General features: G+C 42.4%; 1 protein-coding gene across 5 annotated transcripts in view; it reads left to right on the forward strand.

The window, feature by feature from the left end:
- MGAT5 (alpha-1,6-mannosylglycoprotein 6-beta-N-acetylglucosaminyltransferase) overlaps window positions 1-22755 on the forward strand; it is a 336921-nt gene that overhangs the window by 133893 nt on the left and 180273 nt on the right. For all 5 annotated transcript variants that reach the window (XR_013401979.1, XM_015109959.3, XM_015109960.3 and 2 more), the window contains exon 3: window positions 12882-13046. Coding sequence is in view for 4 of the 5 variants with exons in the window: in XM_015109959.3 (XP_014965445.1) it covers window positions 12882-13046 (165 nt within the window). In the remaining variant the exon portion in view is untranslated. The remainder of the gene's footprint in view (window positions 1-12881; window positions 13047-22755) is intronic.

A 22755-nucleotide genomic window follows, 5' to 3' on the forward strand; every position in this document is an offset into this window, starting at 1 on the left:
ATGACATATGCTTCCCTTGGAATCTGTCAGTATCAGTAACATTGTGTGACATGCAGGCAGCCCTGGCAGTTAATGTCACATGGTGGTCCAGAGAATGTAGGATTCTTAGTAGTGTAGCTGGGCTGGCAGAACGGTGTTGGGGATGCATGGGCCATTAGTTTGCAGTCTCTCTTTTTTTTTTTTTTTTTTTTTTTGCCATAAATGCAACCTATGTGCAGTGCACTGCCTACACATCTGCTTTGAAAGAGTGAAGAGTTGATCCTGTATGGCTGGGATTTGTGTCTGGTTTAAATGAATCCAGCAAAATGAAGAAAAAAATTCCTTCTTTCTCTCATCCCCATATTGGTATAATCAGAGGCTCTCAGGATAAATGGGTCTACAGTAGGTATTTGAGGGATTGTAGTAGCTGATTTTAGATGATTGCTGATTTATTAGAATTTCTGGTTAGAGATTCCAGGGCAGCAGGGCTCGGTGAACTATGACCTGTGCTCTAAAATTGGAACACCTCCACTCCCACTTGTTTGTAACAAATGCAATAACAGATAAACATGATAATTCCAGTATTTATTTCATAATACATCTGAAACATTCTGAATCCATCGATCAGCAGTCACCATAGTTATTCTAAATACTCATCTGATCAAGTTCCTTATTGATTCAGCTACTTCCCAGGACTCCCATGGTCTAAGGCAGAGTCATCAAACCATGGCCTATGGGCCAAGTCTTCCTTGATACCTGTGTTTGAAAAGAAAGCCATGCCCATTTGATTACATGCAGTCTGTGGCTGCTTTTGCACTATAATGGCAGAGTTGAGTAGTTGTCATACAGACTGCAAAGCCTAAATATTTACTGTCTGGTTCTTTACCAAGAATGTTTATCAGTCTCTGACTTAGATAGTCTCTTGGTGAGTCTCTCTATCTACTGGATTTTGTGGGTATGTGTGTGTCCCAAGTCTCTTTCATGCTTGTGTTAAGGTGCACATATATAAATGCAGCATTTCTCTAGCCTCTGAAAATGCTTCTTCTAAGTGGCAGGTCGAGAGGTGTAGTGGTTAGGAGCATGGGTTTTGGAGCCAACTGGTTTGTCTTTGCCACATCCTGCCTGCATGACTTAGGCCCTAGAAGCACAAAACTGCTTGAAAGTGGGGTGTCAGTGCCTCTCACCAAGGACTGTGAGACATGAGCAAGGTGCTGTGTGTCAGGTGCCTGACATTGTGTGCTTATTGTTGGCTGTTAGTGTGGCTTGTGACTAGTACTCAATAATAGAACTTGAAGAATATCTTCCCTGCCCCAACCCATCCTTGTTTTGGTGATTTTAAAAGAGACTTCTGGACTTCTTTGGGATTTGGCAACTCCAAAGTGATACTTGGAAGATCTCCTGGGCAGCCCGTGTGGAACATTCAGTGCATTTGTTATTGGAGTGTGGAGGGCTTTTCTGTGTATTACTCTGTCAGTCTAGAGAGGAGTGTGTTGGCTTTTGCCTCCCAGGCAAGTATAGAGCCAGAGCCCTCTGCAGGTCAGCAGAGGAGAGCCCTCTGCATCTCCCAGCCAGTGTGGCAGGGGCCATGCCTGCCAGTGACGTCTCGGGAATTGTGTCATGGATGGTGCCACTCACCCGACTCAATGCAATTCTTGTTTCTGAGGTGAATTGATCTCTGTCTCCAACAGCCTGACCCAAATTCTGATCCCTAGTGATACCTCTTATCTAACTGGACAGACCCGGTCCACTTGTGTTCTCTAATGAACAGTAATGGAAACCTGAGGCGAGGTGACATTTCCCTTCATGGTCCATCCACACCTTGTTAACCCTGGCTTCTCTGGGCTGGGGCACTGTCCTAGAAAAGCTGCCAGCTCAGGCTCAAACAGCTGTGGGCTTCCAGTTTCTCTCTGCTGACCCCCATCCCACTTGCCTGCTGCCTGATTCCTCCTTGACCTCCCGGTTCTGTGTGCCTGCTCTTCCCTACCTTCTGCCTGTCTCCTGGTTCCCTGAGCTTTTTAGTCCTAGACTGGCCCTTAGGCTTCTGTTTTTCAAGCCTGGTCCTTCAGGAAATGTCTGTCATTGGCTGGACTATCCCCCACATTTTGTGCATACAGTGAGAAACAGATGGACAAAGGCCCTGCTCTCATAGATGCTTTGTTATCTTTGGAAGGAAGAAATAATAAACAAGAGAAAGTCAGATAGCAGAGTACATTCCAGGAAGAAAAATGGGGATAGGATTTAAAATATCTGAGGGGTGGCCAGGTATGGTGGCTGATGCCTGTAATCCCAGCACTTTGGGAGGCCGAGGCGGGTGGATTACAAGGTCAGGAGATCGAGACCAGCCTGGCTAACATGGTGAAACCCCATCTCTACTAAAAATACAAAAAAAGTAGTATTTTTTTTTTTTTTTTTTTTGTGGTGCATGGTGGCGGGCGCCTGTAGTCCCAGCTACTCGGGAGGCCGAGGCAGGAGAATGGTGTGAACCTGGGAGGCGGAGCTTGTAGTGAGCCAAGATTGTGCCACTGCACTCCAGCTTGGGCGACAGAGGGAGACTCCGTCTCAAAAAATAAATAAATAAATAAATAATAAAAAATATCTGAGGGGCTACTTTGCACTGGAAGGTCACCTCTCTCTCTGGAGGTAACTTTTAACCAAATGACACCAAGGAGCAGCCAGGTACAGTGGAAAGAAAGAGGTGGAGGCAGAGCATGCCAGGGAGAAGGCATGGTGTGTGCTAGGCCCTAAGGCCAGCATATGCACTCCAGGGTAGAAGGGAGGCCACTGTAGCTAAAACAAAGTGAGCAAGGAGTGGCATGGAAGGTGTTTGAGGCGGTGAGAGGCCAGCAGCTCATGCAGAGCCCTGTAGGCTGTGGCTTCTGGTATCAATATGGATGTTCTTATGCGGAAACCAGACCTCGACCTCACCCTATAGTTCACTGCTTTCTCTGTGGGAGGAAGGAAGTTTTCTCCTTAAGGAGGCATACACCGGGGTTGGAGAACCAGCACAGGGCTTTTGGTTGCTGGTTGGGGGCAGTGGAGAGGTAACTGCAAGTGGGCTTCTGATTGGCCCTCATTGGCTTGGGATGCTGTATGTTAACACCATTTAGGACTGCTGAAGATTGCTCTGAAAGGTTAGCAGCTGCTGTGTGTTGCAGATCCAGATAATGTTCTGAGATTGGAATGAGAGCTTTTGCAAGTGTTGCCTTCCACCTCTCTTGTGAAAAAGGAATAAAAACAGGTTGGATTTCATTAAAGATGCAAGCATGTAAAGGGTTTTTTAGTTTTGTTTTTTTTTTTCCCCCTCACTTTTCTTTTGTGTCTCTCTTCCTACAAATAGGGAAATATGGTCAAGGAATAGGAATGGTTTCTTTTTTTCTTTCTGTCTTTATTTTTTTTTGAGGACTGGGACTATTGTGGGATAATGTGGAAAACCACTGTTGCCAAAGTAGAAATTCCCTGCCCTTGAGGGAAATGCACTGTTCTTGGAGTGAAACTGGTAGGGGAAAAAATAGCTGGGCTGTTTGGTGTGTCTGAGAAGGCTTTAGTTACTCTATGGTGACGTGGCTGATGTGATTAAAGAAAGGGCTTTTTGGTTTAAAAAGCTTGGAACCTAAAAATGGGCCTCTCTGTGGCTTGGGACTTCTCCAGCCATCCTGTGGTAGAGTCCAGCCTGCCCAGTATCCTCATCAAAGTCAGGCCAAGTTCACAAGCACACCCAGGCCAGTCAAAAGGTCTGAGGAAGACCTTGGGAATGTTTTAGACAGGAGAAGTAAACTCAGAATAAGGGGCTTATTCTTCTACTCCTCAGTCATTAAGACCCTTTCTTTCATGCAGCACCACTACTTCAAGTCTGGATTGAGGGATTGCACGCACATGTGTAGGGTTGGAGTCTGCCATTGCCATGTTCAAACGATAAGGCTCAGAATGTCCCTTGTCTTACCTGGCGGCCATAGCTCTCTATGACCCTCTGCTTCTTCCCAACTGTGTCCTGGTGCTCTTTTGCTGTCAGAAGTGCTTGGGCAGACCTCATGCTGCTGCGGACACCCTAAAAAGCTCCACACCCTCTCAAGTCTACTAAGGCATGGTGGCTGTCTTCTAGGACAAGACTGTTGCATGGTGGCCGAGCATTCACCTGTCTCTGCGCCTCTGCATTTGCTCTCCCCCACGCCTTCCTATCTTCCTTCTTTGTTTGTAAATAAAGTTTGTTAGAACACAGCCATGCCCATTCCTTCTGTTTCAGAGAAGTTAGCCTTCCCTCCTTCACAGGAGGGCCCAAGCCCACTGTTACTCTCATTCTTTATAACACTCAAGCTACTTAGCATCAAGTATTTGTTGTATGAGCTGATCGTGTGTCTCTCCCGCTTACAATGTAAGTTCTGAAAGAGCAGGGACTTTGGTCTGTTTTGTTCCCTGCTGTGCCCCGGAACTTAGTACCTTCTGCCTGGCGCATAGTAGGAGCCATGAATGAATAGCAGCAGCCCTTGGCGAAACTCTGTGATGTTCTGTGTGGTACAGTTACAGCTGGGACTCATTTGAAAATCACAATAATGTTTTTAGTGAAGCAGGAAATGAGAAGAAATTCCCTATGGGCTCTGCATCTAAGAGGCTCCAAGTAGCTATTATGCATGATCCTGACATGGAAACTATTGTTTATTCTGGAAGGTAGTTAGTGTTTCTGTTGGAGGGATGGAACACGTTGTGTTCCTTACTGATGTGTGACTTTGAACAAGTCACCGATCATCTTAAAGCTTACTTCCTCTTTTGTAAAACAGACAGTATAATATCACTTAATCTCATAGGCTTGTTGTGAGGATTACAAATGACAAAGTTTATTTAGGCACTTAGATTGACTTAGATTATTCTTGTACTTTTTTTTTTTTTGGTGTTTTTGTTTTATTTTTGTTTTGTCTTGTTTTGGAGATAGTCTTGCTGTGTCACAAAGGCTGAAGTACAGTAGTGTGATCATGGCTCTAGCAACCTCCGCCTCCCAGACTCAAGCCTTATGCCCACCTCAGCCTCCAGAGTGTAGGCACGTGCCACCACGCTAGGCTACTTTAAAACAAAAAAGTTATTTTATCTAAAGATGGAATCTCACTGTCTTGCCCAGGCTGGTCTCAAACTCCTGGCCTCAAGTGATTCTCCCACCTCAGCCTCCCAAAGTGCTGGGATTACAGGTGTGAGCCACTGTGCCCAACTAGTACTTAATCAAAGTGCATTCTTTCCTATTAGTTATCACTAACTCTGACTTGAATATGTATCTGCATCTGTTACCACCCAGCCATAACTGTTCATGTAGATCTGACATTGATCATTCGTTTGAACACACGGCTTCAGCAACCTGTTTATGCAGCTGTTCTTAGCCTTTACAGGGGTAGAGCCTGACCAGATGTGAGAGGAAATATGCTCTGTTTCAGAAGAGGTGAGGCTTGCCACCACCCTCCTAAACTAGGAGATGTGGTTGTCATTGCCCTCTTCAAAAGATACAGTTTTCCTCTGTGGGCTGTAAGATAAGCTGGGTGTGGCCAAGTTCACCTTTGTATCTAACCAGGGCATTGGTGGTGGTGGTGTTTCTGGCATGGTACAGTGAGCAGGAAGGAGTAGTGTACAAGGCTACCCTTTCCAAGAAGGTGCGGGCCCTGGTGTCAGGTGAGGACAATGGATGACAATAGGCTTGACCTCTCAGCACTTCTGATTCCTTACCTTTTCTATAAAAAAGGCTACAAGTCTTTGTTTCTATTCCATGCAGCGGGCTACATGTTAGGAAAATTCAGAGAATAGCCTAAGAACTCTATTCTGGATGTTAACAGATTCCATAAAGCACTTAATATCATCAACAGGCCTAGATAGGATCCTTTACCAGATTCCAATGCATGGAAATTTCCTCGATGGTAATGACACCCTCTGCATCACCTTAGGAAAAACATTTGCTTCTGGGCAGAAGTTCTGGTGAAATCTTAAATCTGTAGTTCTAACTCAGAAGAGAAGGCTAGTCAGTGTTGCCGAGCATCTGGGCTGCTCTTTGACTGTGTGATAATTGTTGTATGCCCTTTTGTGTCCAGAATCTGCTGCCTGGGACCACTGCAGGGTGGAAGCCACCTTTGTCAGTTCAGGAGCAGGCAAATTATCCAACATGTGGCTTTAAAATTCAAATGAGATAAGGCAGTAAGGGTCACTAAGATGTTTCTGGTGGGTAATGCCTTACGTGACTTTAGGGTACTGTGGCACTATCTTTGATTTCTTTTTTTGTTCTTTTTTTTTTTTTTGAGACGGAGTCTCGCTCTGTCGCCCAGGCTGGAGTGCAGTGGCCGGATCTTAGCTCACTGCGAGCTCCGCCTCCCGGGTTCACGCCATTCTCCTGCCTCAGCCTCCCGAGTAGCTGGGACTAAGGTGCCCGCCACCACACTCGGCTAGTTTTTTGTATTTTTTAGTAGAGACGGGGTTTCACCATGGTAGCCAGGATGGTCTCGATCTCCTGACCTCGTGATCCGCCCGTCTGGGCCTCCCAAAGTGCTGGGATTACAGGCTTGAGCCACTGCACCCGGCTATCTTCGATTCTTAAGAGTACAATTCATGTACTATGTATATATATTTAAAATAACACTTAATGCCTTTGTGACTTTGAAAATAATGTGAATTTTTATGTAAAATTAGAGCATATGAGGCAGTATGGAGATGAATAAAGAATAAATATTACCTCTAAGTGCAGATCTTACCCAGTAAGATTGATTTCTCTTTTTTCTTTTAAAAAAAAGTGATACATACGTGTGTGTATATATGTCTATATGTACATGAATATATGCCTTTTTTTAAATTAAGATACTGCATTTCCTTATGCCATTAGGTATTTTTGATGACTGTACACTTTTCCTTTTTTATCCATCCACTTAACAAATATTTATTGAACTCCTGATATTAATAGCTAGTGGCCATAAACAGAGATGACAAGCAGACTTGGTCTCTGCCCTCCCTAAGTTTACAGTCTAGTGATTTATTCTATCTTATGAATGGCTGACATAATGTAATTTAATCTTTTTGTTGTGTGTTTGGGTAATTTCCAGTTCTTATCTGTAATAACACTATTTTATAAATAACACTGCTTTGAATGTCCTTGTACATAATAAATGGACTCTATTTGGGTCATTACTGTAACTCTATTATCTTTCTGTGGAAAGGTCACTCTAAAATTAATTTAAAAATATATAATTGATGAAACTTGACATTCCTGACAGTCAATGGAAATAAGAGGTTGAGGTTAATTCTTTTTTCATTAGCACCTTCCTTTCTCATTAACGCCCCGTCTTTGCCGGTTTCTCCAGAGCAGCAAGTGAAGCTGCTCTGTGGCTCTGTTGTTCATGCTCTGCCTCTCGGGCAGCCATGGTGAAAAGGGATTTGATTTAGGAGCAGGCACAGATGTAAATTATTTTTGGCAGTTCAGATATAAGACCTTGCTCATTGCATAGTTGGTTTTGTGCCATAGTATCATGGCAGCTGCACCTTCACAGTAGATCTCAACCTTGGCTGTGCCCCAATCCTTGATGGACTCTGCAGATCTGGATTTAGTGCATTGAAGTTGCAACCTGGTAACTCTGCACAAAGTGAGTCTGATGCACAGCAGGGCTAAGAACCACTGCTTTAGAAGCATGTTCCAGGAAAAATGGGGTGGTGGGCAGCGTAGCTCCCAAGCATGGCCGTTTTTGATAATTCCTGAAATACGGATTGATTTTGATGATCTGGGAAATGAAGGTTTACCTCGCAGTCTCACATTATTAGCTGATAGATCTATAAACCTTATTCCACCAGTAGGGCCCTCCTTTCTATTGAGATCCATCCATCTCCTTGAATTCCAGAGATGGAGAAAAGTGTGATTTGCAGTTATAGCTCCTTGGCTGTCTGCTCAAGGATGTGTCTGTCAGCCCCTTCCAGTCACTTCTTACCCATTAATGCCATGGCTTCCTGGAAATGAAAACTTAACAGAAGCTGTCAAATAACCTGTTCCAGTGCAGTTTAATCGACCTTACCATTTATCAAAGAATGCCGGCATGATAGAAACCAAAGCCTGCTTTCCCTAGAGAGACATTTTAAATGTTTTTCAACTACTTTGATCTCATCTTCATCATGTACAGTAAGTTTTAGGAATGCAGAATTGCAGTAGTAATGTTGGGATTAAATTTTTATTGTGAAGGCTTTGAACCACAAACAAAATTTTAAAAGCTCATTAGTAATTGAAAATGATAATCTTGCTGAGGACTCATTTTATGGCTATAATAACTATAAGACACAATGAAATATTAAAATATTATACAAGAATTTGGAGTAATATTGTTCTTTCATTTTTATTAAACTATAGAAATTCTTTGTACAGTTGTAGTGAATAAAAGGGTTACCATTAGGATTAAAACACAAACAGACCGGTGCGGCGACTCACACCTGTAATCCAAGCACTGTGGGAGGCTGAGGCGGGTGGATCATGAGGTCAGGAGTTCGAGACCAGCCCGACCAACATGGTGAAACCCCGTCTCTACTAAAACTACAAAAATTAGCTGGGCGTGGTGGTGCCTGTAATCCCACCTACTCAGGAGGCTGAGGCAGGAGAATCGCTTGAATCCAGGAGACGGAGGTTGCAGTGAGCTGAGATCGTGCCACTGCACTCTACCCTTGGCCACAGAACAAGACTCCATCTCAAAAAAAAAAAAAAAAAGATTAAAACACAAACAAAAAAACTATGTTATGTTATGTTATGTTATGTTATGTTATGTTATGTTATGTTATGTTATGTTATGTTAGATGGAGTATTGCTCTGGCTGTGTTACCCAGGCTGGAGTGTAGCAGTACGATCTTCGTTCACTGCAGCCTCCGCCACCCGGGTTCAAGTGATTCTCCTGCCTCGGCTTTCCGAGTAGCTGGGACTACAGGCACATGCCACCACGCCCAGCTAATTTTTGTATTTTTAGTAGAGACGGGGTTTCACCATGTTGGCCAGGTTGGTCTCGAGCTCCTGACCTCAGGTGATCCACCTGTCTTGGCCTCCCAAAGTGCTGGGATTACAGACATGAGCCATCATGTCAGCCTGTTATTTCTTTAAAATTGTGATAAAACTGTTAACAGTTTTTGGAGGTTTAACAGTAAAATACAAGGTGCAAAATAATTTCATTGCCTGGAAACGTATAATTTATTGAGCCTTATTTTTGAGAGTACTATAGTTTGTTTCATTCATTCATTTGTTTACTTACATAACACATACTTAATGTGCCAAGCACTGTATAATGATACAGATAAGGGCTTGGCGTCATCTCTGTCATTGTTTTTTATTAAGAACATCCTTAATCTTGGGTTGGCTGCTTTGAAATGGTGACTTGGGTAGCTGCTTGAGTTAAAAATGAACTTTTTTCTTTCATATTGGGAGAGAAAACATGCCTCCCCAGGTAAAGTGCTTAGAGAATTCAAGGTTTTTAGTAGCCTTATATTCCATCTTCATTTTAAGGGAGAAGATATAGAAAGAGTCTTAATTTTAAAAAAATCTTGGATCACTTGATGTATTTGGTAGTTGCCAGTGTCAGCTGGTGGATGTTTAGTGATACTGGGTCAGGTGACCAGAGTTGCCACAGGACAGGGGCATGAGTGAGTCTTAAGAGTGGTTGGTATATGTTTTCCCACGAACACATGGCAAAATCCCAGAGGTTATTCTCTAACAAGTAGATTCAGGGGAAGCAAGTCAGAGATGCTTGCTGGTGGACAGGTCCATTGTAGTTCTTAAGAGGCAGTGCAGCATAGTGGGTAAGAGCCATCAGCCCTGGAACCAGACTGGGTTTGAGTCCTGGGTCTGTAATCACCTCTGCTAAATTATTTAGCCTCTCTGTGCTGTGATTTATTTGTAAGAGGGGCATAGGGATGATCATATTCTCCTCAGATTGTCTTGATAGGATTAAATGAATTAGTTCATTTAAAGTGCTCAGCACACTGCCTGGCATATAGAAAGTTAAATAAGTAGAGGAGGTGATATCAGGGTGGCTGTGGTGATGGTGATCCCTCCTCCTCATCATGAATCCCCTTTTACACTCCATGTCACACAGTCACAGAAGGTCAATCTTTGGCAGATGGGGTCAACAAGAAATAGTAGGTCAGTCGTATTTACTGGTCACTGTAATTTGAGAACTGAGGGAGAATATCTTCTTAATTATAAGTGTGACAACTTCGTATCCTACCTAGAGTATGCTCCACTAATGACTATCACCAGTAACAATGGATTGAGGACTGTGTCCAGTAGTCTGTTGAGAGCCCATCAGCATTGGCTCATGTTCTGTTAGCTCTCCTTTAGGGAGGAAGGCAGACTTCCCTCACTGCAACTTTCCGTTGTATTTGTAGCAGTCCCTCCAGTGAATGGAAGTCACACATGATGCAGGTTCATTCAGTGGGCATTTCCTTTCCTGTAAGCCCTCTATCACAGTTCTCTCTCCATGTCTTCACAGAGGGCAGTGGGGAATACAGAGGGTTTGAGAGAATGCACCTAATTCAGCGGTTCTCAAATGAGGGCAGTTTTGTCCCTCCAAGGGATATTTGGCAGTGTCTGCAGACGTTTTTGATTGCCACACCTGGAGAATTGCTGCTGTCATTCAGGGAGTAGAGACCAGGGATGCTGCTAAACATCCTACAATGCAAGGACAGTTACCACGACAAAGAATTACCTGGCCCAAAGTGTCAGTAGTGCCGAGGTTGAAAAATCCTGAGTTAAGTCACACTAGAGGGCCAGGGCTTCTGTGCTTGGCCAACTACAATTACTGGTGATAGTTAAATGCTATCTAGATCGTATTCGGATTCTAGCTGGCTTGATGACACAGGCTCTAGGCAAAGAGGCTGAAATGAAAAGAAATACTGAGGAGTATTTCTTTATACTGAACATTGCCCCTTCTCGCTGGCACGACTGCCCCCTTCTGCGTGGCTGGCCTCTGGCACTCTTCAGAACTCTGGAGAGCCAGTTGATGCATTAGACTCAGTGACAGAACAGGTGACCGACTCCCGCTGTCTGTGCCAACTAATGATGTGCCTGTGACAGACTGAGTCATGCCGACCGTAGGACTGCAGACCGCAGAGGAGAGTGCTCTCATGACCCTTTGGATAAAGCAATAAAGCTTTGCATCATCTGAGGAGAGATTTCTTTGGGAAGAATGAGAACATTTTCCACTGAAAGGCTTTATTTTACTTATATATTTAACAGGCGGTTATGCAGTGCTTATTATGTGCCAGCCAGTATTCAAAACATTTTATAAATATTAACTCATTAACTCCTCTCCACAACCCCAAAGCTGAAGTGTTGTTCATGTCACTCTTTTACAGATAAGGAAACAGGAATGCCAGAGGTGGGACTGAAACCTAGGAACTCTGGCTCCAAAGTCAGGCCCTTAACCACTGTGTTATGGATGAAAGACTCTGAGCTTCACCCTTGGTTTATTTTTTCTACCCAGGGTCTTGACTTCTGATTGGTCCCATTGAGACATCAGGGAATTAAACAGTCCTGAGGCAAGCCCTCATTTTATCAGCTTCTTATTTAATATCTGTGAACCTCAGTTTTCTTATCTGTAAAATGGAGTCACATCTACCTCATGGGGAGGATGTGAAGATAAAACAGTTGTCCATTTTGCATTGCTATGAAAAATACCTGAGCCTGGGTAATTTATAAAGAAAAGAGATTTATTTGGCTCAAGATTCTGCCACTGTACAAGAAGCACAGCACCAGCATCTGCTTCTGGTTCACTGGGCATAATGGAACAGGCTGGTGCACCTTTGACGAGGTTCGCTGGCTGTGATCTGTGCTGTTTATGTGACCACGTGTGTTTATTTCATGGTCAGATCACTGCATCTGCTCAGGGACAAGTTTGCTATTTTCCAGGAGAAAGGAAGGTTGCAACTTCCCGTTTGTCTTAACTCAGGGCTTTTCTCAGTCCTGCTACCCACACTCTGCACTTTTCCCCTGGCCCACTCCCAATTCAGAAATGGGTCTGGATTCTATTTCCATGGATGGTTATGCAGTCACCCATCTGCTTTTCTGACACATACAAGTCAGTATATCTTTCTGTGATTATGAATTTTTAGAGGAGAGAGTCTAAGCTTATCTTTTTTTTTTTCTTTGAATATCTTGTCTACAAATAGTAAATGCATCCATAGGGGTGAAGGAGTTCCTGTAATTTATCCAGAGAGAAGTGCAGTACTCTTTAATGTGTAGTCAGATGTGTGAGAAAGGGAACCAACTCTTAAATGTAAGAACCATGAGAGTATATCCCCAGCATCTAGAATAATATGTGGCACATAGTAGTAGCTTAATAAATACTTGTGAGCAAATGAATGACTCTAATCTTTACTTTAAATATTTCCTAAATCTGATTATAGTCAATTCTGGGTTGTGTAGCAGACCTGAAAATCTGGAGCTGTAGCTTTTATGAAGTATTAGTGTATGTAACTAACAGAATTGAACACTTTTTAAAAAACTGGGACATACTAGAGTATGCAACACGAAAAATAACGAACTTGATCCAAAGGCTACTTTGGGATCTTGCTGCACCCTTGAGGTGTCATGCTTTGTATGAGAAACTATGGTGCTGTAAGGAGGAATTCAATGTAGTGCTATAGCAGGATGCTAACAAGGAGTTTTCCCTGTTGACCAAGTAGCTGGAAATAGTTATACCATGTCACTTATTGTCAGACTTGCATTCTGCAACAGACTGATGTATTTAGTAGGATCTGGGCCAGATGAAGATGGCCCTTGTCATCTTTCAGATGTGGTTTGACAGATCTTTTGTACCACTTCAGAAACATTTGAGAAGTTTTATTCTCCATGATGAAGAGAGAGCAAGCCAGACAGATATGCAGAGGCCATAGAATTTTAAAATTGTCTGCACTTTCTTTTACAGATCTGAAGAAAACCCTTGCTGTGTTATTAGATAACATTTTGCAGCGCATTGGCAAGTTGGAGTCGAAGGTGGACAATCTTGTTGTCAATGGCACCGGAACAAACTCAACCAACTCCACCACAGCTGTTCCCAGCTTGGTTGCACTTGAGAAAATTAATGTGGCAGGTAAAAATATCAATTCTCTGCCCTGATATGGAGTCACACCCTGCTTTGGACCAAGAAGAGAATAAAGGAGAGCAGTGGTTCTTACTGGAACCCACATAATATAAATTCTATAAACTTAGCATGGCCATTGTAAAGAGAAGTCTAAATTTATTTTTTAATAGCAGATGTTAAAATGCTTTTTATAGTTTTATCATGATGCATAATATTTGGTAGTTTCTGTGACACATTTGCTCTTAATGAGCTGCTGGAATTCACTTGTAAAGAGAAGATTCATAGCATGGATTAAATGAAATATAGAGGTTATTTGAGAAGCACATGCCTTTTAGAGTTCATTCCTCCTCCATACTCCCATCAGACAATTTTGAAAGTCTGTTACATATAATAGGTTCTCTCCTCCCTGTTGTTTTTAAAAAAAAAAAAAAAAAAAAAAAAGAGCCACCATTGCAGAAAATGCCTCCTATGTATATATGGAGAAATAGAAATTATGGAAATGGCTTTTAGGAGATAAATGGCCCCTGCCTAATCCTAGGCGGATTCTGTAGCCACTCATGTACACCACCATGCGGTTCCCACTGGAAGGCATTTTGTTTTGCCCCTTCTGGAAACTGGAATATTGGATGAGAGAAGGAAAATTGACTAAAAACAACACCCAAATTATATGCAGCATGTTGTTGCCTACAGCTCACATTAGAACCCTCCCTCCAAGTCCCCCACCATCACACTGCTCTGAGGTCAGCCTCTGGGTCTTTGTTTTTGAGCCAGGACTGCTCTTGTTAGGGTGGCCACGATTTTCTGGGGAACCAGGACAAAGTGAAGAGCCTGAAGATTAGGATTCAGTGGTTTGGGTGAATGGTTGTGAACAAGCTGTCTATACTTTTGGTGGGTGGTACCCAAACTCTGGTTAATAGATAAAGTAAGTAACTAGGTTACTTTTGACATCAGTTCCTGCTTTTAAAAAAATCTTGTTTCATATACTTTAAGCTTATTTATTTCCCTTTCCCTTTTGCTTGTAAAAATTCACACACTTAAGTGGGAGAGATTCTTTTCCTTTCCCACCTCGCAGTGTCAGAACATTTAATTGTTTTACATTATGCAGGCTGGTTGTTATTACCTTTTTAATGTTCTTTGCCCTTTAGCAAATTTTAAATTGCAAAATATATTTCTAATAATTCAAAGTATCCAACCAAAGTTATTAAAAATAACTTTTAATTACAACACCGAGGCAGTGTCATCTAGGCCATAAATCCTGTCTTCCTTGCAGTTTCCAACAGCTTCTGTAATTAGACAAGAGAACCTCCCACTGTGTTTAGCTGCTTATTAATAACTGGAACCATGCCTCTTCAGTCTCCACTTGCCACCCTTGTACCCAGTAGAAAACGCTACTGGAAAGACTCTATCTGGTTCATCACTGTTTGGTGTCATATTTCTGGAGATGGAATGGAGTGTTCTGCCTTTAACTTTGCTGTTCCCCACTGCCTCTGAAGTCCTGTGGCTTGTGGGCCCCTATGAACACATCTCCTGTCATTCTTTCCCCCAAGGTGGGATCTTGCTGCCTCTGACTGTCCTGTTTGTTGCAAGGCTCACAGAGACTGCTACCTGGGCTTTAAGCTGCAGAGCACAGGGTAGTGGGTGCACCTCCAAGAAGGAAATGGGAAGGACTTGGTGACTACTTCTTTCAAATGAAATTTGGAAACATACCAGCCATATGTATTGAGCTAGTTTACCGCTTAACAAGTATCATGTTTTCTAAGCCAATGGCTCTGAGTGGGACTCCTCTAAATGTGTGGTGCTGTGTTTTTAATAATAATTTAAAGAACCAGAGTGTTGTGTTTTTTTTTTTTTTTTTCCTTTTTGGGAAATCGGAGCAAATTTAGAGTTACGCATTTAATGAATAACCTCATTCACATGTCTTTTCATCTTTCAGGTATGTGTGGGACACAGTCCATACCATCATGATTTTTACTGGGTAATTAGGAAAAGAATACACATGCATAAAATGACACAAACCATAGTTGCTATAAAGTAGGGGTGACTCAGAAAAAAATTTGGAGGCAGGGAAGGAGAGGAAACTAACATTTAGTAGCTGTCCAGTAAATACAAGTTCCTCTTCCTGACCCTCCAGTGTACATGATTTTACTTAATCTTCTTAGCACCTCTGAGAAGTGTTTTCATAGGTTTTGTTGAGTTTAAGTGCTTGGGAATGGGTAACTGTTGGTACTGGAGTCCGCTGAGCTCAGCTTAAGATCTGCTAGTGCTATGTAGAGAAGAGATTCTGAGTGTTAGCTCCATCTCTCCTTCCATTTGTAAATTATCATAAAGGCATGCGTCTGTAAAAAGGTGCTACCATTTTCTTACCTAGAAGAGAGCTGCCAGTTTCCTAGATTTAATCATCTGTCTCATCAGGTGATTTCTCTGTCTCAGGGTCTGCTCTCAGGCTGATGTTTGCAAAAGCTGGTCCGTGTGTGTGTGTGTGTGTGTGTGCGTGTGCATGCACGCATGCATGCTTGCAGAGGCATCCCTTTCATAGACACTGTCTTGGTCAGAGTGGATATAGATATGCTGGGCAGCCTTCTTCATTTCCCCCAGAAGGTGGGTAGTCCTTTGTATCTTGTCAGTCAACCACATATTTTTAAAAAACGGTTTGCCATGTCTATAGAGTACCAGAAAGAAGGACGAGGACTTAAGTGAACAGTTCTCATTTATGGGCAGCCCTTCCTTGCTTTTCTGCCCTCTCTCTGATCCATGACCATGCTGGTGTCTTCAGACCCCTCTGTCAACCTGAGTTGTGGGAGTTCAGTTTTATGGGGTTCCAGTCCTTGCTGAGTGAAGTTTTTCTCTCTCCCTTCCTGAATGGAGACATGTGGTAATTGCTCAGAAATGTTCTCCCTGGTGTGTCTTTACTGCTGACTCTGGTGTCTTATTGCTCACTGATGTTTCTGATTGCTTATTGTTGTGTCTTATTGCTTGCTGATATATCTTCTGGTTGGCTATAAACTGTCTCTAAATTGGGTACCATAGCAATTGAAGAAGGATTCCCTAAATTTAAATTTATTTTCTTTAAAGGGATAGCTCTGTGTGTGTGTGTGTGTGTGTGTGTGTGTGTGTGTGTGTGTCTCATTTTCTGTCTCTAGCTGTGTGCTGTGTAGCTTTTATCCAGTATGGCTTATCTTCACAAATTTATCACTGAGGGATTTTTTTAATGTGAAAGTAAATTTGCCCCTAGAGAAATTTAGTTGGAAATGAACTTTATTAAAATCAAGAAATCAGATTGAACTGGATTTTTGAGCTCTGTTTGTCTTATTGGAGAGAAAGGGGACTCAAAGGAATGAAAAAGTGGATTTTTAAAATCCCCACCCTTCCACCAATCACACAGTAAATAAATTTCTCCGTATTTACTTTCTGAAAGGGTTTGAAAGGCCTTCATCAAAATTCTCTCCTTTTAGAATGCTGCTTTCAATTTGAGAAAGACCCATTCTGTCTTCAGTTTTGTGATCTTAAATGAGGAAGTAGAGTGAATAGGATTGGATCTGTAGTTCTTTGCCATCTACCTGAAATGGGGAAAAGGTAAAAAGTGTACATATCTGATAATGAAAGTGCTTGCCTTCTAAGGACTGAGACAGTATCTGATTTATCTTTGTTCTGCCTATAGTGTCTTGATTGTAGCCTTACCTGTTGAGGATAATTCAGTAAATATTGCTCACATGGATTGGTTTCTATCGGAGGGAACAGCATTTGGTTTCATCACCCAGAGGAGTTTCTTACGGTTCGTCTTCTCCATTTACATTTGTGGTGATTTGCCTGGAAGTCGGACTTGGTATTTCATTTCCATAGTTCTCAGATCTTAGCAGATACCACCTAAGAGTGGGACTGCCTTTTTTGTTGGTCAGGACTGAACTTCCCATTGATGGTTCTGGAATGTGGAGGCTTCATAGGATGTGATAGTTACAAGTCTACATTGTGATATTTTAGAGGACAACAACATTGTGCAGCCTCTAATAAATGTGCATGTGTACACATTTATTTATACTCTCAATATTGAGTTGTCATCCAACGTCAGCTGAATAACTAGTCAGTGTTGACTGTTCCCTAAAAGCCAAAACCATAATGATAGCATCCACGTAGTGTTGTGATGACTTAATAATTGCGAGGTCACTTGGGAAGCAGAATCACAAAATCAAAGGTACAGGTATAACTCAAGCGACTGTTTCCTGGTATTTAGTCCAAATTGAACTTCGGCAACCCTGCATTTTTTCCAAAGTCAGTAGCAATATGGAACACTTTCCAGTATTTGGGGTTGAAGTGCAATGTATTTGAATTTGGAAGCTGTTCTTAAAAACAGCAACTATTATTATTATTATTATTATTATTACCACCATTTGAAAGTTGAAAATGAAAAATGTCCCTGCTGAGTTCTAGGGCTTGCATTTGGAAGTGCAGTTTTCCCCCTTTGTGCTGCTAATGGACCTTGACATTTAGTTGCACCCGTGCTGTTTCCTTGTATGTGTACCTGTGTTACCAGTTTGTGTTGAAGTGATACCTGAAGTGTCCCAGCTCCAACCCTGGGCAGTAGCTCAGCAGATGACTTTCCCAGGGTCAGATATTGGCATGTCAGTGAGATCCCAGATGCTACTGAGAGATGGGAGAGAGATGAGATTGCAGGTGCTTTCCTATTAAGTTGAGCAAGAAGCAGATATGTTCTGTCTATTTACCTGTCATTTTCTGTTTTGTTATTTGCAATGGTAACAATAAATGTGTGGACCCTTGTCAGAAGCTATTCTTTTGGTATCTTTACAGAAAAATGCTTGTCTTTGTTGGTATGGTTTTCACTTTGTGTGGTCAAGGATATTTTGATTTTTATTTGGAAGAAGAAAAACATAGTTCAGAAGTGATGCTAATCTTTGAGGAAGTGTATCTATAGCAGTGATTAACAGCTGTGGGTGATTTTGCCCCCAGGGGACACATGGCAATGTCGGGAGACATTATGGTTGTCACAAATGAAGAGGTGCTATTTTCTTTCTTTCTTTCTTTTTCTTTTTTTTTTTTTTTGAAACAGTGGCTCACTCTGTCGCTCAGGCCAGAATGCAGTGGCACCATCACAGCTCTCTGCAACCTCGACTTTCCATGTCCCCACCCCCTGGCACCTCAACCTTCTGAGTAGCTGGGACTACAGGCAATGTGCCATCATGCCTGGCTAATTCTTTTTTCTTATTTTTCATAGAGAATGGGGGGTCTTGCTAGGTTGCCCAGGCTGGTTGGGCTCCTAGGCTCAAACGATCCTCCTGCCTCAGCCTTCCAAAGTGCTGGGATTACAGGCATGAGTTGCTGTGACCAGCCTATTTACTTCTAATAAATGAAGACGGGAGATGCTGTAAAAAGCATCCTACAATATATAAGACATTGCCCACAATAGAAGTATCCAGCCCCAAATGTCAATTGTGGCAGGTTTGTGGAATTCTGATCTATAAGATACTGTTAGAATCTGGTGCCAGCAGATATTTTCACCTATGGTTAGTGCAGAAAGATGCCTGAGACACTGAAGTTTCCTGATAGGCCAGCTGAGACCTAAAGTTCCTTTCACTTTTGCTAGCAAGGCTGTTCACAAGCCCTGCTCCCACTGCCCTCTAACCTCTACCTCATTTAGCTTTGCCACTGGTCTAGGAGGCCTCCAAAGAAAGAGATTTTAGAAACTCCCAGAAGACTATTTTAGGCTCTTGACCTTAAGGAGCTTCTTTCCTGGCCCACAGTGTGCTTTTGGCAATGTGCATTTTACTTCTGCTTCTATAGAAGGTAATTATTTCTTCTCATGAAAGAGCCACTAATTCCAGATAACAATGATACAAAGTAGTCTTAGAGAATGGGTTTAAATTGCAGAACGTTTTAGAAGAAATTCTTTGTTATTTTAAGCAAAGTATATAATTATCAAGATATAAGAGAGTAAATTAAATAAGTTAAAGAAAACAAGACAGGTCCCCAAAGATCTACTTTACATCAGAAAATACCCTTCACAGCATACTTGGAGCAGTATTGAAGACAATGAGACTAGAGAGTTAATTGGGATTTGTGAAGCATTTTCAGTGTTAAATGAAGGAGTTTCTATTTTGTTCCCTGGGGGGTGGCAGTTGATGAGAGGTTTAAAGTAGGAGGATGAATAGGTGTGAGGTCTGTGTTTCCAGAGAATAATTACTGGCCATGTGGAGTGAGATGCATATGAGGAGGGAGAGAGACTGCAGTTAATCTCCAGTTAGGAGAATGCCCTGGATTAGACACGTTCCTACGGCCCGGGAGAAGGAGAATTTGAGACCCATGTTAGGGTGAAGCTGGTGTGATGGGGACACGGACAGACTGTGGGAAAGGGCAAGGGAGAAATTGTCATAATGATTTCCAAGGGTGTAGCTTGAAGGATAACTGGGTGACTCATTATTGAGGAAACAACCCAGCAGAGAGACAAGGTTCCATGAGGACTGTAGCCGCAAGCCATTTGTTTCAGAATATCGGTTTAAAGGCAGTTGAAACTTTGGTGCTAGTGTTGAGGGGATGAGGGACAATGAAAGGCAGCATCTGTGGAACCAGACTGGCCTGGTTCAAATACTCGCTCCACCACTTCATAGCAGTGTGACTTTGGGTAAGTTTCTTAACCTTCCTCTGGCTGAGTTTCCCCATTTTTAAAATGGGAGAAATAATAGTAGTGCCCATTTCACAGTATTGTTAGGAGGTATATTAATCCATTTTCATACTGCTGTAAAGATACTACCTGAGACTGGGTAATTTATAAAGAAAGGAGGTTTTACTGACAGAGTTCCACGTGACTAGGGAGGTGTCAGGAAACTTAAATCATAGTGGAAGGGGAAGGAAGGCACGTCTTACATGGCAACAGGAGAGAGTGAACGAGAGAGCAAAGAAGTGCCACACTTTAAAATCATCTCCTCTCCCGAGAACTCACTACCATGAGAATAGCATGAGGGAAACTGCCCCCATAATCCATTCACCTCCCACCAGCTCCCTCCTCTGACATGGGATTAAAATTCGAGATGGGATTTGGATAGGGACACAGAGCCAAACCACGTCAGGAGGATTAGGTAAGACCGATAATGTACTTAGAAACATGCCTGGCATAAAGTCGGTACTGTATGAGCATTTGTTAATTACAGTTTAAAAGTTACATATTTGGAATATTGACATAAAAATGGAACACTGTAGTGACTACTTATTTGGATATCACCACTAGTCGTGAAATTAATATTTGTGTAGCGCTTTATAGATTAGGAAATAATTTTGTATATAGTATTTCACTGGAACACTTTAAATTTGAAGTTGCCAAATTAATCTTTTTGTGCCTCTGTTGTCAATATTTGGCTCATCACGAAATTCATGTTTTGTCAATAATCTCTTGGTTGCAAGAGGCCAACTACCTAGCTTATATTAACTTAAACTAAAAGGGAACTTGGGGCTCATGTCATTTAAAAGTTTGTAGGATGCTATGAGAAATTCAGACACAGGAACCATCTTCAGGAACCTCAGCTGTGTCCTCTCAGGTATTGGATATTGTCAGAAGCCATTCTTTTGGTGTGTTTGCCGAAAATTCTTGTCATTGTTGGTATAGTTTTCACTCTGTTGTCAAGAGGGTTTTGCTTTTTATCATTAAGAAGAAAATATTGGGAGGCCGAGACGGGCGGATCACGAGGTCAGGAGATTGAGACCATCCTGGCTAACAAGGTGAAACCCCATCTCTACTAAAAAATACAAAAAACTAGCCGGGCAAGGTGGAGGGTGCCTGTAGTCCCAGCTACTCGGGAGGCTGAGGCAGGAGAATGGCGTAAACCCAGGAGGCGGAGTTTGCAGTGAGCTGAGATCCGGCCACTGCACTCCAGCCTGGGCGACAGAGTGAGATTCCGTCTCAAAAAAAAAAAAAAAGAAGAAGAAGAAAATATAGTTCAGAAGTGATGCTATCCTTCAAGGCTATGTTAATATGTTGTGTCTTTTATTTTACCTTCATTCTTAAGCCATCTTTGCCTGGTGGGGGCAGAGATGGATAGTCCCAAGGAGGCTCTAGGTTTTAGTTTTCAGTCCCAGATGACTGTGCTGCTTTCCAGGAGGTTTTGGCAAGTCTCTAGAGCAGGGTTATGATTGGTTTGGCCTGTCCTCTATGCCTGTTTATGATCCAGTCAGAGTGACCAGTATCATGTTCCATCCTGATTGGCTAGGCCTGGGTCACATGGGTCACCCCTGGGAATTAATGGTATAGGAGAGGGGTCCATGAAGAGATTCCAGACGAGCAGATAAAATGCGTATGGCTACTAGAGACCCTGGTCATGTCATGGTTTGGCTTTCTGAAGCTATCCTAAACCTGACTCAAGCTTTTCTCTCCTTAAGTGTTTGGAGGGCAAAGCCTCAGGTCTGCTAACTTTCTACCTCCATTTTAAGCACTACTGTGGCCGCATGTGCCTCAGCCCCACTTGGAACGAGCCCAAACCCCTGCCTGCAGTTTATTCATGCTCTTATACACTTAACATGTTTTTGTCCACAGCCTGGCATGCTTCTGTTGTTCTGGCTGATTCTTCTTTATCATCTTTTTCAAGTCTCATCTGAAGCTCTGTCTCCCTAAGACTTGCTTGATGCCCCTCACACCCCAGAGGTTTGTGGTGTCCTTGCCTTGTATTCATATCATGTGTGTCCTTGGACTTTTCCACTCTTTGCTTGTCTTCACAGCCAGTCTGTAAGCTCCTCAAAGGCATGGGTGGGATCTTATGTTTTTCTTTTCAGTTTAGTTTTGAGCTTGCAGTCTGGCAAATCACAGGTTTTATCAATAAATGTCCAGCTGTTTACACTCCTCCCTTTCCTGAATACACTCCTGCTGGCCAGCCACTGTGTTCTGGAACCTTTGCCATGACACTGATGGCCATGCTTTCACTTCTAGATCACCATTTCTGCCACTCCTGTGCTTTGACAGCTCCCTGAATGCTTTTGGAATTCTCAGAAGCACCTGGAAAGTTTACTGTTAAATTGTTAAGACCGGAAAGCCTTTGCTTCACTTCACTTTTGAAAACTGAGATTCCATAATAAGAACTTATTTTGTGTTTCTTAGTGGCTAATTATAAAAATATAAGTAGGATTTAAAAAATTCAGGCCACCTCCACTCCCTGAGAGGTTGCTCTGAAGGAATAGTTCTTGCAGAAAAGAAACAGGGACCCAGAACTTCTAATTCTGTTAGACTAATTACTGACCCTTCAAGGAATACATGGCTTGTTTCATTTCAAAAAGGGAGGCTATCTATATCCCTGTTGGGAATACTGTTCCTCCCCAGCCACTTGATGGGGAAACTCAGTAACATACACTGCAGGATTGTCCTGGGGACCTTCAAAGTGCCTCTGCTCAGGGTTGTTCTTTGCATTGGTGATGGGACACGCTGAAATTAGACTTGTTTGTTTTAATCAGAAGGCGACAGATCCCACTTGCCTAATTTGGCTTAATGAGGTATGTGTATACAGTTGTGATATCAGCTTACATATGGTATTGATTCAATAGACATTCCACGGCTACAGCATAGCATATGCTTTCTCAGATAGTCCCTTGTCTGTGCTGTTTCATCCTTTACCTGTTTTCACTGACAAGTATTTCAACAAACTCACTGTAGAGCCTGACATTTTAAAATTTAGAAAAATACTTGGAATAAAGCTGATTTGGTGAGACATGGAAGACAGGTATCTGACTC

This window comes from Macaca mulatta, chromosome 12, assembly GCF_049350105.2.
Source record: "Macaca mulatta isolate MMU2019108-1 chromosome 12, T2T-MMU8v2.0, whole genome shotgun sequence".
Taxonomy (NCBI): Eukaryota; Metazoa; Chordata; class Mammalia; order Primates; family Cercopithecidae; genus Macaca; species Macaca mulatta.